This window comes from Thalassophryne amazonica, chromosome 17 (genome assembly GCF_902500255.1).
Source record: "Thalassophryne amazonica chromosome 17, fThaAma1.1, whole genome shotgun sequence".
In the NCBI taxonomy this organism is placed as follows: domain Eukaryota; kingdom Metazoa; phylum Chordata; class Actinopteri; order Batrachoidiformes; family Batrachoididae; genus Thalassophryne; species Thalassophryne amazonica.
Window position 1 is genome coordinate 35,754,289 of NC_047119.1, and position 19,118 is coordinate 35,773,406.

The window sequence follows — 19,118 nt, forward strand, 5'->3', positions numbered from 1 at the left end:
CAACGCATCTTAAACCTGTGTCATGACACTTCCTACTTGAGACAGAACTTTTTACCGCTCACAGTACAGCCATCAATTTCCACAAACGGGGGGGGGAAAAAAAAACCTCAACAGAAACTGGTGACACTGACTTTCCAAAGACCTTTCTCACAACAAATCAAGACCAGTTTGAATTTTAGCAGCCAACAGGCGGTGACATAAGTATCCAGAACTGTGGCGCCAACTTGTCCTATTTAAATAAAAAAAAAAAATCCACTGAAAATTTGACAAAGGTTTGCTGTCCGGTGAAGACTGGGATTGCTTGGTACAGGATATATAGTGAGTGTAATTTAGAAAGGTGAAGAGCTGCAGATGTGATTCCCCCTCCCTGATCCTTTGGCTGCAGAACACCTTCAGCAGGATTTCCACACAGTTTTAAAATGAGGGCCCTGCATCAAAACATCCAGCAGTTTCAGGTCTAAAGCTTCAAAACAGCTCTCCAGAGAACTGCAGGTGCTGCATCCTGAAGAACGTGCCAGCGTCGCAGTGTAAACAGGCAGAGATCCAAAGAGGACTGAAGCTGCTCTGAAGGCAAACACTGGCCCTCCTGGATACACAGAAGCATTTGTTGTGTATCAAGCCTCGTGCAGCTGATGTCATCAGATCATATAATCCACCATATTGGACGGCAAGAAAGACTTGTAATCTAACTTTCTTCAAAAGTCTCATTTGTTGACAAAAGAGTTACGAATCAATACAGGTTTTACATGGTCTCTCCAGCCCTGTTAGATGTGCAGCTATACTGGAAAATGTGTTTTTTGATTAACTGTTTTGCATGATCATTCTGTACCATAGTTTATAGAACAAACGGCAGCATGTTAAATTGTACAGACAGTCTGCATGAATCCTAAACTCCAACTAAGTGTACATTTTTAGCACATATTGCTCTTTAGTGGTGGTGGTCCAAGTTCACTGCTCTGCTCTGCAAGCAATGGACTCGGACACCACTACGATTTTGGTGCTGTTGGATCATCATATTTTACTCGATAGCCTGGAGAATCACTTTGGGATTACTGGAACTGCCTGTGTGTGGTTGACGTCCAGTCATTCTCATTGTGTTTTGTACAAAAACACTACCTCTAACACTACCTCTGATCTTAGGGACATGAAGTTTGGGGTTCCGCAGGGATCTGTTTTAGGCCTCCTGCTTTTTTCCCTTTCCCAGCGGCGTTTTGGGATTGCTATCATCACTATGCTAATGATACTCAACTGTACATACCGATAATCTTAAATGGTTTCCATCTGCATCAGACGCTCAAAGCGCTTTACAAATAATGCCTCACATTCACCCCGATGTGAGGGTGCTGCCATGCAAGGCCCTCAGTGATCCTCCAGTCAGGCTGGGATTTGAACCGAGGATCTTCTGGTCTCAAGCACAACGCCTTAACCACTAGACCATCACCTCCCCTAATCTTACGCACATGTCCTCTTTAGAAAATTGCCTTGCATCAGTGAGAAGTTGGATGTCTAGTAACTTCCTACTTTTAAACTCTGATGAGACTGAAATAATGGTCCAGCAAGACATCGGCATCAATTTGACCAGCTAGCGCTTAGCTTAGGCTCGTGTGTTATACATCATACAAACTGAGGAACCATGGGGTAATTCTTGAGCCTACGTTGTCCTTTGACCTCCACATTGGAGACGTTACGAGGACTGCTTTCTTCCATATGTGAAATATAGCAAAGATTAGTCACGTCCTGTCTATGGCTGATGCTGAGACTCTGATACATGCATTTATCTCTTCCAGATTGGACTATTGCAATGCTTTAATTTTCTGGTTTACCGCAGTCCAGTACTGGGGGTCTTCAACCGGTTCAAAATGCTGCTGCCAGACTTTTGACACGAAGCAGAAGGTTCGACCACATTACACCCATTTTGGCATCCGTTCATTGGCTTCCTGTCTCTTTGAGATCAGACTTTAAGGTGTTGTTACTGGCCTATAAAATTGTTCACAGACTGGCACCTCCCTACCTGGCCGACCTGGTTAAGCCCCACATACCGGCGCAGGCCTTGCGTTCGCAGGGTGCAGGACTGTTGTGTGTCCCTAGGGTGAACAAAAAGTCAGCGGGTCACAGAGCCTTTTCCTATCGTGCGCCGGCTCTATGGAACGATCTGCCCGCGCACATATGACAGTCATTTTTAAATCTAAATTGAAGACATTTTATCGCTAGTTATTGCGTGTCTTCTTTTATTGTTTTTACTTATTTACGTTTTAATTCTTTTACTGTGCTTTTAAAAAAATCTTTTAATTAATTTTGTTTTGCTTTTTTAAGTTGTGTTGTGTGAAGCACCTTGAGGCGACCCTGCCGTGAATTGGCCCTATATAAATTTTATATCTTAATTTTATCCTCACAATCTAAGTATTCAATATTTTTCAAGGAGCAGATTTGTGTGAGCAGATCCAGCATCTCTCTTGCCCAACAAACGGCGACTTCATATGTGACAAATGAAGACAATTTGTCCAGTGTGCAAGTGGTACTGTGTAGCAGGACTGTAGACACGTTTGTGTCAGCAGGAGTGAAGCATTACCACAGGAATGGAAACAGTTAGCTGCCGTTTAACAGGTATCAGGAAATGCTGCGAGTGCTGCTGTCTTGTTCTCTGCTCTGGTCCGAATGGGGCGACGTATAGAGGAAGTTACAGCACACATACAACGGGAATGACAATAAGCGGCTGTCCAGGTTCATCACCACGTACTCCTGAGTGAGCAAAGGAAGCAATCAAATGATAAAACAAGCCTGAAATTGCATTTTATGGGCTGACATTTGAGTTGTCACATCTACACTTCAGTGGCGCTCACTGACCTGGTCTTTTTCAAGGGTGAGAAGCTGGTAACCTGTTGAGCGACTGCAGACCAGCTTTCCACGGCTGTCAAAAGACACAAGACGTAATCTGGGCAAAGAAAATCGAAAAAGGTAAAGCAATCTTATTTACAGAACACTGCAGCTGAAACCATTTTGATAAGCAATTTCATTGTTATTTTAGTCAACAAAGCTTTTACGATTTGTTCATCTACAAATGCGATGTGAGGATTTGCTCTTTTTCTCCGCTGAAATTTTATGACACACTGGTTTTGATTAGTTTTTAAACTCTTCTATCCCAAAGACAAATACAACCACATCCTGTTCAAAGTGACCAATCCAAATGAGATGTTATCCAGCTCCGGACCTGTCCAAAAATCAACTCTAAGTGAGAAATGTCTCACAGAGAGAAAACACAGACAGAAAGATGAGCAATAGGGAACATTACTGTGAGTCTACTCTTCAGCAATAAAATTGATTCCTACCAAATATGGTTGCACCTACCATTTTTCCAGACTCAATGTTATAGATTTTTTTTGAATGTTTTGAACTAGATTGGGATGTCCTGTGACTTATAATCCCAAATGATGTACATGAAATAATACTACATTTTCAACTAAGGCCACCATCTACATGTGTAATACTCGTAAACTGCCCCTGTACATTGAATGAGGTACTGTGATTCACACTCCAGAGTAGAAGGTGGCAGTAAAGCACCCTTAAACTGGGTGCCACCTGCTGAAAAACAAGAAGAAAATGATCTGAAAGAGAAATGTTAGTTTCTTAGAGAATAAGTGAATTTAAGAAATCATGCTGTCAAACTGAAAGACTAGAATAAAAATAGGCAACATCATTTTCATACTACCTGGCACATTTGTTTGGACAGTGCGAGACAACAAAAGCATTTATTGACAAAAAGTGGTTTACGCACGTTTTGTGCCTTGCAGAATAAAGTTAATTAGCTCATTTGCTTCTGCTCACTAATGCATTTAAATTAGAAATACATGGCAGTTCCATTAATTTTGTGACTTGTGTTTTGACTTGTTTTTTTCCCCCTCTTCATTTTTGGACAGATACTCTGATGTAACTTGCACTCCAGAAAATATGGTGGTTTCCCTCTTCAACAATACATCCATAAACACAACTTTCTGCAGTATTTAAAATATGCTGTTTTAAGGTTTACTGCACACCTGTATGCCAGATGCCTCCGTGGTTGTAGGCTCACAGCGCCCCCACATGGCTGGCTCAGAGTATTCCTTTTGAAGACGATAAATCTGTTTGTGTAAGTCACCAGTAGGTCAAAACCAAAGTTGAAGCCTGTCCACCGCCAGCAGTACTAAAGAAAAAAAAAAATGTTTGTTTCAGTAGAAATGAATAAAAAACAAAAAATATTCACTGATTGACCACTTCATTAGGTAGCCTTGCTAACAGCATCGCGGGTAACCCCCTCAGAAATGCCTTAGTTCTTCATGGCATAGATTCAACAAGGTGCTGGAAACAATCCTTCGAGTTTTAGTTCATATTGATGTGGTAGCATCACAGATGACACGTCATTACACAACCAGCAACCTGAATTGTTGTTATCAGGTAGGATGGAGCCACGTTTTACACCAAATTCTGACCTTACCCCTGAATGTCACAGCAGAAATCGAGACTCCTCAGCTCAGGCGTAACCGCCAGTGTGGTCTTCTGCTACTGCAGCTCATCTGCTTCAAGGTTCGACATGTGTGTTCAGAGATGCTCTTCTGCATTTGGTATGTTGTTTGTAAAGAGTGGTTATGTAACTAGTACCGTTCCATCGGCTCAACCAGTCTGGCCATTCTCTGACCTCTAGCAACAACAAAGCCGTTTCAGCCGCTGCTCACTGGATGAGTCTCATTTTTTGGATCATTCTCTATACAGATCTCAGAGGTGGCTGAGTGAAAATCTCAGCAGATCATAAGTTTATGAAACATTCAAACCAGCCTGTCTGGCGCCAATAACCACACCCTCTTTAGAGGCATTTAATTCTCCTTTCTTCCCCATTCTGATGCTTCCTTTGAAATTCACCAGATCCTCTTGACCATGCTTACATATCTAAATGTGTTGAGTTCCTGCCACATGATTGGCTCAATTGACATTTGTTTTCAAGAAAGGTTAAGCAGGTGGCCAGAAGAGTGTAGATAACCACAATAACTTTGACATGAACCATGTCCAACTCACATCACCATCTTTAGTCAGCTTCCTTCCACACCTCATACTGTTCAGCTCAAACTCTTCTTTGTTCGCTTCCTGTGGGCTAATAAAGAGAGGAGCATTTGTCATTAAAAACATAAAAAAATAAATAAAATAAAAAAAATCATATCCTTGAATAGAATTCATGTAGTTAAATTTAATTGCCCCAACATTTGAAGAATACTGATCACTAGTAACAGCTTAGTCTCGGATTCTCACCCATTGTCACTGTCAAATTCTGTCCGGAGCATCGCGAACCACTGGTTTTTGTACACTGCTGTTAACCAATCTGGAAAATGAGTCATCCACACAGAACATTATTAACATACTTCACATATAACAATGTGTCACCACATAAGTGGGACGAGCTTAGGACTCCGGCAAGGGTGGTTGCATCTCCTCCTCTCTCCTCTATCTCTGCTCCAACCGTCAAAGTTCCTACTTCACCGGACTGAGAATTCAAGAAAATCAGGGTTGGGAGACCCTGTGTGCCCAGGTGGAACCTACCCTGCGGGCTATGTTCTCGACGCTTGGGAGAAGTGGCCCGTTGCATGCTTGGTACCACTCTCTGTGGAGGACGTCGAAGACTTATTTATATTTGGTTTTATAGTGGGAGGGCTGGTGCTTATTGGTTTATGTGCTGCCCTGACCTACCGGAGAATTGGCAAGACGGCTGCTACCAGAACCACGACCCCTCACCTGTCCGCCATGATTAATGAGTTGGGTAAGGCAATACAGACGTAAGTTGGAAAACATCTCGGAGCAAATGTACGCCTTGCAAAGGAAGATGGAGACCAGGGAATACTCATAAACTGGATTTGGTTGGTCAGAGGAGCTGTAAATGGTGTTTCTCTGCTTAACCCTAAACATGGCAGGCTTATTAGCCTCTGAAGGTAAAAACGCTCCAGAACAATCTCTATGGTCTTGGTGAACCATTCGGCTGCCCCTCTTATCTTTCTGCCCTGCCCTACAGTCTGATGTTGTCAAGGCAACTCCAGACATTATACACACACTGACAGAAACTTATACAACTCATCTGACTGGTACGAACTCATCTCATCTGCACACATGACGCACACCCCCACCCTCCTGCCTCCACCCTGCCATTCGCCCCGAGCTCACGCCTGCATGGGATACTCCTACAGCCACCCTACACTCACACTGTCTCAATTCAGATGACGGAGTGTCTTAAAGTTTAGCATACATAAACAATCAAATGTACAACCCCTGGCAATAATTATGGAATCACCGGCCTCGGAGGATGTTCATTCAGTTGTTTAATTTTGTAGAAAAAAAAGCAGATCACAGACATGACACAAAACTAAAGTCATTTGAAATGGCAACTTTCTGGCTTTAAGAAACACTATAAGAAATCAGGAAAAATAATTGTGGCAGTCAGTAATGGTTACTTTTTTAGACCAAGCAGAGGGAAAAAAATGTGGACTCACTCAATTCTGAGGAATAAATTATGGAATCACCCTGTAAATTTTCATCCCCAAAACTAACACCTGCATCAAATCAGATCTGCTCGTTAGTCTGCATCTAAAAAGGAGTGATCACACCTTGGAGAGCTGTCGCACCAAGTGGACTGACATGAATCATGGCTCCAACACGAGAGATGTCAATTGAAACAAAGGAGAGGATTATCAAACTCTTAAAAGAGGGTAAATCATCACGCGATGTTGCAAAAGATGTTGGTTGTTCACAGTCAGCTGTGTCTAAACTCTGGACCAAATACAAACAACATGGGAAGGTTGTTAAAGGCAAACATACTGGTAGACCAAGGAAGACATCAAAGTGTCAAGACAGAAAACTTAAAGCAGTATGTCTCAAAAATCGAAAATGCACAACAAAACAAATGAGGAACGAAATGGGAGGAAACTGGAGTCAACGTCTGTACCGAACTGTAAGAAACCGCCTAAAGGAAATGGGATTTACATACAGAAAAGCTAAACGAAAGCCATCACTAACACCTAAACAGAAAAAAAAACAAGGTTACAATGGGCTAAGGAAAAGCAATCGTGGACTGTGGATGACTGGATGAAAGTCATATTCAGTGATGAATCTCGAATCTGCATTGGGCAAGGTGATGATGCTGGAACTTTTGTTTGGTGCCGTTCCAATGAGATTTATAAAGAGGACTGCCTGAAGAGAACATGTAACATGTAACAGATTGATGAAGAGTACTGTTTGTCACTCATTAAGTCCATGCCTCAGAGACTGCAAGCTGTTATAAAAGCCAGAGGTGGTGCAAAAAAATAGTAGTGATGTGTTGGAGCGTTCTTTTGTTTTTCATGATTCCATAATTTTTTCCTCAGAACTGAGTGATTCCATATTTTTTTCCCCTCTGCTTGGTCTTAAAAAGTAACCGTTACTGACTGCCACAAGTTTTTTCCTGATTTCTTATAGTGTTTCTTAAAGCCAGAAAGTTGCCATTTGAAATGACTTTAGTTTTGTGTCATGTCTGTGATCTGCCTTTTTTCTACAAAATTAAACAACTGAATGAACATCCTCCGAGGCCGGTGATTCCATAATTTTTGCCAGAGGTTGTATATGCATGGTTGTTTTAATTCCGATGTGTGCTATTATTACGTTCAACTAGTAGTAATTGTGGATTAATTGCTGTATTTTTGTCTGAGGTGATTGGGTGTGAAGATAATTTCGTTGCACTTGTTGTAATGAGAATAAAATCTATCTATAACAGTTCAGTTTAAACAGTCTGGTATTTCCAGAAAATTTATTTCTCACATTACTCTCACTAAAATAGCCACAATTAAACACATGAAGTTGAGTTTCATTGACCAGAAATGTACATATTAAAAATGTGCTGAGAACATATACTACTGAAACTGTGTTTGTGATTTACTTCATTCAAAAACCACTTCACAGCTTTAACTTTGTATAACCCAAAATCAGGAAAAAGTCGGGACAGCAAAAAAAAAAAAACCTGCATGATTCTTGCAGAAAACAAAGATATTTCATGTGTTGTGTGGTCAACTTCATTTCAGTTAATATAAATCCATTCAGTGCATTTCAGGTCTACAACACATCCCCCCCCCGCCAAAAAAAAAGGTGGAACAGAGGCAATTTAGAGCTAGTAATGAAGTAAATATGTCAAACAGGTGACTGTAATCATAATTTGGTACAAAAGCAGCATCCACAAAAGGCTGAGTCTTTGAGGAGCAAAGATGGAAAGATGATGTCTAGTTTTTCAACAAATGTGTGTGACAATAAATGAAATGTTGAGGCATATTAAATGAGGCAATAATTGTGTAAAGTGCTTTGAGCGTCTGATGCAGATGGAAAAGCGCTATATAAATGCAGTCCATTTAAATGTGTAAAAACAACATTCCTCAAAGAAAGCTTGGGAGGGATTTGCACATTTGTCCCTCTGTCATGCATAATATCCTTCAAAAATTAAAGGACTATTTAGGAATTTCAGTGCATAAAGGGCAAGGGCAGAAGCCTAAATTTAACACCAGTGATCTCCAATCTCTCAGATGGATCAAGCACATTCATCAATAGCTGGTATAACCACATGAGCAAGGGATTACTTTGGGAAAACTTTGTCAAGTACTACAACCCCAATTCCAACGAAGTTGGGACATTGTGTAAAATGTAAATAAAAACAGAATACGATTTGCAAATCCTCTTCAACCTATATTCGATTGAATACACCACAAAGACAAGATATTTAATGTTAAAAATGATAGACTTTTTTGTTTTTGTGCAAATATTTGCTCATTTTGAAATGGACGCCTGCAACACGTTTCAAAAAAGCTGAGACAGTGGTATGTTTACCACTGTGTTACATCACCTTTCCTTCTAACAACACTGAATAAGCGTTTGGGAACTGAGGACGCTAATTGTTGAAGCTTTGTAGGTGGAATTCTTTCCTATTCTAACTTGATATACAACTTCAGTTGTTCAACAGTCCGCAGTCTCTGTTGTCGTATTTTGCGCTTCATAATGTGCCACACATTTGCAATGGGCGACAGGCCTGGACTGCCGGCAGGCCAGTCAAGTACCCGCACTCTTTTACTACGAAGCCACGCTGTTGTAACACATGCAGAATGTGGCTTGGCATTGTCTTGCTGAAATAAGCAGGGACGTCCCTGAGAAAGACGTTGCTTGCATGGCAGCATGTCTTGCTCCAAAACCTGGATGTACCTTTCAGCATTGATGGTGCCATCACAGATGTGTAAGTTGCTCATTCCATGGGCACTAACACACCCCCATACCATCACAGATGCTGGCTTTTGAACTTTGCGCTGGTAACAATCTGGATGGTCTTTTTCCTCTTTTGTCCAGAGGACACGATGTCCATTATTTCCAAAAACAATTTGAAATGTGGACTCAGATCACAACACACTTTTCCACTTTGCATCTGTCCATTTCAAATGAGCTCGGGCCCAGAGAAGACAGCGGCGTTTCTGGATGTTGTTGATGTATGGCTTTCACTTTGCATGGTAGAGTTTTAATTTGCACTTGTAGATGTAGTGACAAACTGTTAACTGACAATGGTTTTCTGAAGTGTTCCTGAGCCCACGCGGTAAGATCCTTTACACAATGATGCCAGTTTTTAATGCAGTGCCGCCTGAGGGATCAAAGGTCACGGGTATTCAATGTTCGTTTTCAGCCTTGCTGCTTATGTGTAGAAAGTTCTCCAAATTCTCTGAATCTTCTGATTATATTATGGACTGTAGATGATGGAATCCCTAAATTCCTTGAAATTGAACATTGAGAAACATTGTTTTTAAACTGCTGGACTATTTTTTTTTCACGCAGTTGTTCACAAAGTTGTGATCCTCACCCCGTTTTTGCTTGTGAATGGCTGAGCCTTTTGGGGATGCTCCTTTTATACTGAATTATGACACTCGCCTATTTCCAATTAACCTGTGGAATGTTCCAAACAGGTGTTCTTTGAGTATTTGTCAACTTTCCCAGTCTTTTGTTGCCCCTGTCCCAGCTTTTTTTGAAATGTGTTGCAGGCATCCATTTCAAAATGAGCAAATATTTGCACCAAAACAAAAAAGTATCAGTCTGAACATTAAATATCTTGTCTTTGTGGTATATTCAATTGAATATAGGTTGAAGAGGATTGTCAAATCATTGTATTCTGTTTTTATTTACATTTCACACAACGCCGCAACTTCATTGGAATTGGGGTTGTACAATAAGGAGTTACATTCACAAATGCCACTTCAAATTTTACTGTGCATAGAAGAAGCTTTATGTTAATCTTGTCGAGGAGCGGCATCACCTAGGCTTTGAGACATCTGTGTTAGACATTCACAAAGTGGAAATATGTACTGCGGTCAGATGAAGCAGTATGCCACATTGTTTTTTTTGAAGAAATAAATGCTGTGAGCTCCATACCAAAGACAAAAAGGGTGATCTAGACATTATCAGCAACAGTTCCAAAAGCCAGGGTCTCTCATGGTGTAGGATTGTGTCAGTGCCTTTGACAAAGGTAACTGACACTTTTGATGGCTGCATTAATACAGAAAAGTACATTGAGATTTTAGAGCACTACATGCAGCCTTCAGGACATTTTTTCCAGGGACGTCCATGCCTTTTTCAACAAAACAATGCAAAACTACATTCTCAGTATCCATAAAGTACAAAGTCATGGCTGTGGATTAGGTGGATATGAGTACTGGACTGACCTTTCTGCAGTCTCGACTTGTCCCCAACAGAGAATATGGTGCACCTGGAAAGTATTCACAGCACTTCATTTTTTCCACATTTTGTTATGTTACAGCCGTATTCCAAAATTTAGTAAATTCATTTTTCCCCCTCAAAATTCTACTACCCCCATAACAACAACAAGAAAAGGTTTTCTTTTTTTGCACATTTATTAAAAATAAAAACTAAGAAATCACATGTGCATCAGTATTCACACCCTTTTCTCAATACTTTGCTGATGCACCTTTGGTAGCAATTACAGCTTACCCTCAAGTCTTCTTGAATATGTCGTCACAAGCTTGGTGGACCTATCTTTGGGGAGTTGGATGGGAAGTGTTTGTGCACAGCCATTTTCAGATCTCTCCAGAGATGTTCAATCAGATTCAGGTCTGGGCTCTGGTTGGGCCACTCAAGGACATTCACAAATTTGTCCTGAAGCCACTCCTTTGATATCCTGACTGTGTGCTTAGGGTCATTATCCTGCTGAAACATAAACCGGCGCAGGTTTTCATCCAGGATGTGTCTGTACGTTGCTGCATTCATCTTTCCCTCAATCCTGACTAGTCTCCCAGTTCCTGCCACTGAAAAACATCCCCACAGCATGATGCTGCCACCACCATGCTTCACTGTAGGGATGGTGCCTCGTTTTCTCCAAACATGACGCCTGGCATTCATGCCAAAGAGTTCAATCTTTGTTTCATCGGACCAGAGAATTTTGTTTTTTGTGGTCTGAGAGTCCTTCAGGTGCTTTTTGGCAAACTCCAGGCAGGCTGTCATGTGCCTTTTACTAAGGAGTGGCTTCTGTCTGGCCACTCTAGCATACAGGCCTGATTGTTGCACAGATGGTTGTCCTTCTGGAAGGTTCTCCTCTCTCCACAGAAGAATGCTGGAGCTCTGACAGTGTGACCATCGGGTTCTTAGTCACCTCCCTGACTAAGGCCCTTCTGCCCTGATCATTCAGTTTAGACAGGCAGCCAGCTCTAGGAAGGGTCCTAGTGGATTCAAACACCTTCCATTTATGGATGATTGAGGACAGTGCTCATTGGGAACTTCAAAGCAGCAGAAGTATTTCTATTCCCTTCCCCAGATTTGTGCCTCGAGACAATTCTCTTGACTTCATGCTTGGTTTGTGCTCCAACATGTGGGAGCTTATATGTAGACAGGTGTGTGTCTTTCCAAATCACATCCAATCAACTGAATTTACCCCAGGTGGACTCCAATTAAGCTGCACAAACTTCTCAAGGGTGATCAGTGGAAACAGAATACATGAGCTCAATTTTGAGATTCATGGCAAATGCTGTGAATTCTTATGTACATGTGATTTATTTTATTTTTTTTATTCTTAATAAATTTGTAAAATAAAAAACTTTTTTCACATTGTCATTATGGGGTACTGTGTGTAGAAATGTGAGAAAAAAATAATTTCATCCATTTTGCATTAAGGCTGTAACATAAAATGTGGGAAAAGTGAAGCGATGTGAATATTTTTTGGATGGACTCTACGTATATGAAAAATGCAACAATGCTGACCCCTCCGTACCATTGCACATCTTAAGATGTATTTGCAGGAAGAATTTGACAAAATAATACCTGAACCCCTTCACTGCTTGGTATCCTCAATTCCAAAAGATCTTTTAAGTGTTGTAAGAAGGAATGGCAACATTACAAAGGGGTAAGTGCTTTACAACCCCAACTTTTATTGAAGTGTGTTGCCAACCTAAAATCCAGCAATGAATATATGTCAAACATAATGAAATTGACCAGAAAAACATGAATACTGTCTGCAATGAAACAGAATTCAAATCAGTGCAGGGTTTTTGCATTTTCTGTGCCATACCATCTTTTTCTGATTTAGAGTTGTATATTTGCATTTTGAAAAACATATACCATGGACAACATCTTACCTGGTGGTAAAATATTGTCTCTCTCCAGGATGCGTGCAGAGGCAAGGTCATTGATGATAAACTGAAGACGAACACATTTGAAAACTGAACAAAAAGATGAGCCCTCTTCTGTGTTCAAAAATGGCTCTATTTCACAGAGATCTGTCAAAAAAGTGGGTCACACTGTAACCATCAATCTCTGGGGTCACCAGCAAAAAAATACAGTCTACAAATGTGTCCTTACCGGTCCTGCGTTTACACAGCCAGGCATCGGCGTCGGCCAGAAGTTGCTTGATCGGGCCGTCCCATGACGGATTGAGCTGCAAGAACATCCACTGAAAATACAAGGCATCAGGAAAGGTGGCTTTTAAAAAAGGAGAACATACAGAGTGCAACTTGGACAGATCAAGTGTGTCTGTTTTGCTTCTACCTTTTTCAGAGCAGTGTAAACGTCCATCTCCACCTGCATCACAAACAGGTCTGAAGACTGGATGAGCTGCTCCATCACTTCTATTCTGTAGGTACAGGACAGGTGCACAGTGAACAGCACTGAAATTGAGTAGCACAAATTTACAAATTTTCCATGCAACAAAGCATTTTAATACTAAAGGCAGGGCCGATGAGAGTGTGACAAACTTGTGGTAATAAGGGATGTGTGGGACAAGTGGGTGCAGCGTTTACTCATGCTTTACAATCCACGTCCCAACATGACAGTTGATGAGTACTTGGTTTCATTTCGGGGGCGCTGTCCATTTCGACAATATATGCCAAGCAAACCTGCCAAATATGGTATGAAAATATGGGCAGCATGTGATGCACAGTCCAGCTTTGCCTGGAACATGCAGATTTATACAGGCAAATCTCCTGGCGAAGCACTGGAAAAAAAAAAATCAAGGCACAAGGGTTGTGCTTGATATGGCTGAAGGACTGCATGGGCATAATATTACATGTGATAATTTTTTCACATCTTATGCCCTGGGTGAGGAACTGCTCAAAAGGAAAGCTATGATGTTGGAGACAGTGAGAAAGAATAAACCAGAGCTTCCCTCTGAACTTTTTGCTGTCAAGAATAGGAAAGTAACATCTTCAGTGTTTGCCTTCACTGACAAAGCAACTGTGGTCTCCTATTGCCTCAAGAAAGGGATAAATGTCCTTCTGCTCAGCACCATGAACAAAGATGCTGCCCTGAGCAGCAGAGAAGACAAAAAATAAATAAATAAATAAATAAACACAAATGGTGCTGGACTACAATGAGACCAAGGGAGGGGTGGACAACCTGGACAAAGCCACAGCTACATACAGTTGTCGACGCATGACTGCCCGTTGGCCCCTTGTCATCTTCTTCCACGTCACTGACGTGAGTGCATACAATGCGTTTGTGATATGGTGTGAAATAAACAAGGATTGGAACAAGGGAAAACTGAGTCAAAGGAGGATTTTCCTGGAGCAGCTTGGAAATGCACTGGTGAAACCTCAGATTGAGAGAAGACCGTGCCTTTCAAGAGCATCAACAGCTGCTGCAGCTGTTGTGAAGGACATACTGTCAGAGACAAACATCCCAACTCCTCCAATGACACAAACCGCAGGCAAAAAATGCGGCAGGTGTCAGGTTTGTCCTACCCGAAATGATTCAAAGACCAGCATGACCTGTTCACTGTGCAAGAAATATATCTGCAAGGAGAATGTGCACATTGTCTGCACATCCTGTGTAAAGTACTGCAGACTACAAGCTTGACTGTGGAATGGTTCCATGTTCTGACTATCTGACTCGTTATGATTTTCTGTTTCACAAATGGGTGAATTTTCTAACATGTACACCCCCTCACAGACACCAAAAAAAGCAAGCAAGCAAACAAACAAACAAAAAAACAAACTTTGTAACTCTACCTTTGCCAGTCCCAACCCCGGATAACAAAAGCGGAGGGGTGAGTGAGGCTTTATAGTTAACCACAAATATGTTACAAAAAAGGAAATAAAATAAGTAGATTTGGAAGGTGTGGGAACCAACATCAATCAATATGATTGATATTGGTCACTCGGGAGGAGCTCGGGTATTTACATATTCAACAAACAAACAAAGTGCTTGGCACAAAAACTTGGTCAACAATTTTCTGTAAATCATTGTTGGAAGCAAATGACCCAGGGGTCAAGTTGACCCCAAGGGTAAAAGGTGTTAGTAAAATTTGAGGAGGAGGGTTAAGAATAGTGGAGGTTGACAAACAATTACAATACCCTCCTCAATGGCCTTCACCATTACAGTTTAAAACTACTGTAGTTCAATTAATTTATGCAGCACCAAATCACAACACAAGTCATCACATGGCACTTCACACAAGCAAGGCGTAGCCTGTATCCAGAAGCAGGCACACTGGCAACAGTGATAACAAAAAACTTCTGATTACAGCAAGATATCTCAAGCAGACCAGACTCAATGAGGTGACCATCTGCCACAGCCATACTACCAAAATACAACAAAATCACAACACTGACATGGCAGATGATGCAGTGACAGAAATATCACAGCTCAGCAACCATATACAGTCCAGTGTTCACAAGTTGAAAAGACAACCAGTAGGTGAGGATCAGAGGCTCAGTTAAACAGACTGTAATTAGTTAGATTAGATAGTGACTGTTTGGATGCCAGATCAGACATTGAAAAAGGCCATTTCCCGCTGCTCAACTCAAACTTGATACATCTCCAACCAACAGACTGCACCACATTCAATGCAAGAGACTCACATTCAGAAATGATGTAACCAGACTTCATACCACACCTATTCATATTCCACTATTCTTTGAGCACAAAGGATCATCTTGAGCATGATTGGATTTTATCAAGACCCTTAAAGCTGGTGGAAGTCTGCCTTACAAATTTAGGATGAGCACACATACCCAAGTTCCTTCATTAAGTCGACATTCTGGTGGGTCATCAGGTTGTTCAGAAGCCACTCAACACATCTGCAGAAACACACACAGTCAAATGCAATGAAAACTCCCATATTAATTCTGTAGTTAGAAATAAAAGAATATGTTAAAAAATCTAACTTTTTCATGACTGAATCCAAGCCATAGATATTAGCAGAAGCATAGTAACCGCACACCGTCTTCACGCTGATGTTTTCTTTCATGGTCTCTCCACACTGTTGGATCAAGCCATCCTGGTCAACATTAACAAACCATGAGATGAGTACTGGTAATGGCTCCTCATTAATATGCAACTATAATGTTAGAATGTAACTGGATCTTATAAGGAGTACATATGGTGTAAGTATCAAGTGTATACTAAAGTAAATAATTCCTGTGTTCACAAGAATGTTTACACACATACTTCTGTATTTCACAAACAAGACGTAAACTAAAATCTTTTCATCTACTAACCAGCTGCAGCATACAAGCAGCAGCAAGTATGCTAACAACTCTGCTGGGCTTGATTAGAACATCATCCCGGTACAAGGATCCAAACACAACCTGTAGAGCTATACACACAAAAAGAGAAAAATTGGTCAATGTCAAACCGACCCACAGATCTTTTCCATGAATCAGATATACCAACCTTCTGTGTCAATGTTGTGGTCTGGAATCTCCAAGCTGATTTCCATCATGCTGGACTCCTTCCAAGAGCCGCTGAACATGCTGGAGAAATACCCTGACTGGAAAACAATGGGAATGTGGGGGAAAAGGAAAACAAAAGGGAGAATGAAATAGTCTATTAGTGATAAGAAGGCAATGACAACTTAACAGTATATGTGCATTTTTACCTGACATAGGTACACTTTATGGAGATTCCATTCTTGTCCCAAAGCACAGATACGAATGTCACTATTTTCTCCATTCAGGAACAAGGTCTGATAAATGTACCTTGAAGTGCTTTTCAGTTTCTTCCTGTTTAAATTTGGAAAATGGGGGAAAGGGCATCAGCAAGATTAAGACAAACAGCAATGTTGATATTTGACTGAGAATGGGTTATTAGCTTTTTTAAATACTAGACTTGCCGGCGAGGTGTATCAAGTACAATGTCATCATCCTCTTGTTCACTTTCACAGTCACATTGGGCATTTCGTTTCCTCTTCTTGCACTCACATCCATGCTTGTGGCCGCTACTTGCACCCTCTGCAGCTTCCTCGAGTGCTTGCGACGAAGACTGCAACCTGCTGCCCAAACTGCCCATCCCTTGAAATTGAAAGAAAGAGCATCATCAAAAATAGCAGTATTGTATCTTTAAAGATCAATACATGCATGTAATAGAGGATAAGGTCCAATAGGCACTGGGGCAGCAAAGACATGGAGGGATTTCTAGGCAAAGAGGAGGATTTTGTAGGAAATACCGGACATAACTGTGTGCCAGTCATGGTGCATGAGCACCAGTGGAGGGTGGTGGATGTGCTGCCAAAGCTTAGTGCAGGTGTGCTCTTAGTTCACCAAGTTCTGCACATACTGAGAGTGTTTAGTAACAAATGACACCTAGGTTGCAGACCATGGATGGAGAAATGGAGCAGCCATCATTGTTGGCATCCATCTGTCTCATGAGACAATGGAGTCAGTGCCTAGTTGTATCTATTTCTGTATTGCACTACAATGCCTGCTATGGCTGATTCTTGAATGGCATAGCTTGCTGCCGGTATCAGGGAAATGATCCTCCAGGCTGTGGTCACTGGGCTGCTCGCCGTCATCTGCATGTTCTTGCATCAGTCTGTTTCTTGCCTGGTGCAGTGTATCGCCCTGCTTATCAAGAATATCCTCTAAGCTTCCTGCACATCAATAAAGGACGGCAGGCTGTACTGGGTCAACAGCATGCTATTAGCTGGGGGCTGCCCAGCTTGAGGTGGGCAGTAGCTGAGGAGTGGGGCATGATTACCCCTCACACCATCGAAGAGGCAACCTGCAGAGCACAGTGACTATGCCAATCATCTCAGGTTAAAAACTCATGACGGCTGTCTCCTGTGTTGTACTGCCAGTGTAACCAGTGGCAGGTGAGTGGCCTGTACAGAGCGCAAGCCTGGACCAAGTATATGGAAACTCTGTGTTGCCCAATCATCAGAGTTCCCCTCTCAGCCTTGTCAATGTTATCCAAAGGAGTTATCCAAAGTGTTTGCCAAAGGAGTGCAGGCATGACATTTGGCACCAATTTGTCTGCAGGAGATGCCGGAAGGGGAACGAATAGTCCTCTCACAAGCAGACTGCCATCAACATTAAGGCAAAAATCACCCACCTTCCAGAGTAGTGGCTTGGGGGCCACAACCAAGATCTCTAACTACTGGACATCTATGACCATCATCCAGGAGATATGTACGTAGTATGTATGTGATCATTATGCCAGTTAGGTATTCTGAAGTAATTCCATCCATTTCTGGAATCTTCTTTTTTTGTTGTATGGAAACCTTTGACCAACTTAAAATCTAAGTAAATAAAAACTGAAATAAATCTAGTTTGTCACTATTGTTTCTAAATTATTTTATTAGAAATAAAGTAGACATTATAAATGTCTTAACACAAGCATTGTTTCTTGAAGTGGAATATGTGCAGTGATGGAAAAAAGAAGATTGATTTTAATTAGTGTGTGTGTGTGTGTGTGTGTGTGTGTGTGTGTGTGTGTGTGTGTGTGTGTGAATGTAAAGCACACAAAACACATCCACGTCATAATTTTCTACAAATCCGGATTATAAATTAAAATTTTAAATTTAATTTACCTGATTAGTGGTGTAATCCGTGTGAGGTGATTTTGGAAGTAAAAAACAAAACAAAAAAAGCTTCTGTTTATCTCTGATCCAAAGCAGCTAACCTTAAAGCTAGTTTAGCTGCCGAATCCAAACAAAATCTTCCTGAAATTACCCGCACCGCTGCTGTCGACAAGCCATTGTCACAGACTATCCCCCGAAAGGAAAGCCCCCGCGTTTTTCCACTTATAATTTCTAAATTACAGTAAATATAAACAGAGATTCAGGATATGATATAAAATGCTTTTGTTATCTTCTCTGCTAAACTGAAATCAGAATGTATTAGCTTCCTCCTTCTTCTACGTTCGTGTTTGTCATTGTCAAAAAAAAAAGAAAAAAAAAGCGTTTGCTACATTACCGCCACCTGTCGGAAATACATGATTGCGGGTCAGAAGTCTGTCAGCGTACACAAACATATTAAAATCTTTAATGAAATCCATAAAATGCCTGTCAACGGGCTGTGAGTTTCTCCTGAGGAAGATTTATACAGTAGCTACAGTCTGTATGTCTTCTTGTTTTAGTATTTATTTGTTAAAATTATTTTAATTTTATTCATTGATGTTATGAATGAATATGTAGCTTGATTCAAAGTGGAACATTTGGGGACCCTGTTGGAATTAGGCTGTGTCCATTCCTTGTTGTGTCTGGATATAATATATTAAATATTTATTCGCAATACCCTAATTATGATGATTACTATTATTATGAGAAAAATGTACACAAATCAGTGGTTGTCATTCCATCTTACTTCATCTCCAAATACAAAATAAAAGTGCAA

The 19,118-nt window shown here is 41.0% G+C and overlaps 1 protein-coding gene across 1 annotated transcript; it reads right to left on the reverse strand.

The window, feature by feature from the left end:
- Positions 1 to 408: 408 nt before the first annotated feature.
- Positions 409 to 18,630, reverse strand: gmcl1 (germ cell-less, spermatogenesis associated). Its single transcript, XM_034191881.1, has 16 exons — positions 18,314 to 18,630; positions 16,619 to 16,796; positions 16,385 to 16,508; positions 16,180 to 16,276; positions 16,005 to 16,102; positions 15,672 to 15,784; positions 15,519 to 15,584; positions 13,057 to 13,141; positions 12,871 to 12,961; positions 12,648 to 12,788; positions 5,275 to 5,344; positions 5,044 to 5,119; positions 4,032 to 4,177; positions 2,845 to 2,932; positions 2,570 to 2,739; positions 409 to 586 (listed from the first exon to the last, which is right to left on the reverse strand). Exons 2-15 carry the CDS (start codon positions 16,792 to 16,794, stop codon positions 2,608 to 2,610), a joined length of 1,503 nt encoding a protein of 500 aa, XP_034047772.1. The 5' UTR covers positions 16,795 to 16,796; positions 18,314 to 18,630; the 3' UTR covers positions 409 to 586; positions 2,570 to 2,607.
- Positions 18,631 to 19,118: the final 488 nt, after the last annotated feature.

Excerpts from the sequence above, each read along its gene's own strand:
- gmcl1 (XM_034191881.1), bottom strand. The coding sequence starts at position 16,794 with ATGGGCAGTTTGGGCAGCAGGTTGCAGTCTTCGTCGCAAGCACTCGAG. Across the intron at positions 16,103-16,179 it reads CCACAACATTGACACAGAAG|CTCTACAGGTTGTGTTTGGA; the intron begins GTTGGTATATCT and ends TTGTGTGTATAG. Across the intron at positions 13,142-15,518 it reads GACTTAATGAAGGAACTTGG|AATAGAAGTGATGGAGCAGC; the intron begins GTATGTGTGCTC and ends CTGTACCTACAG.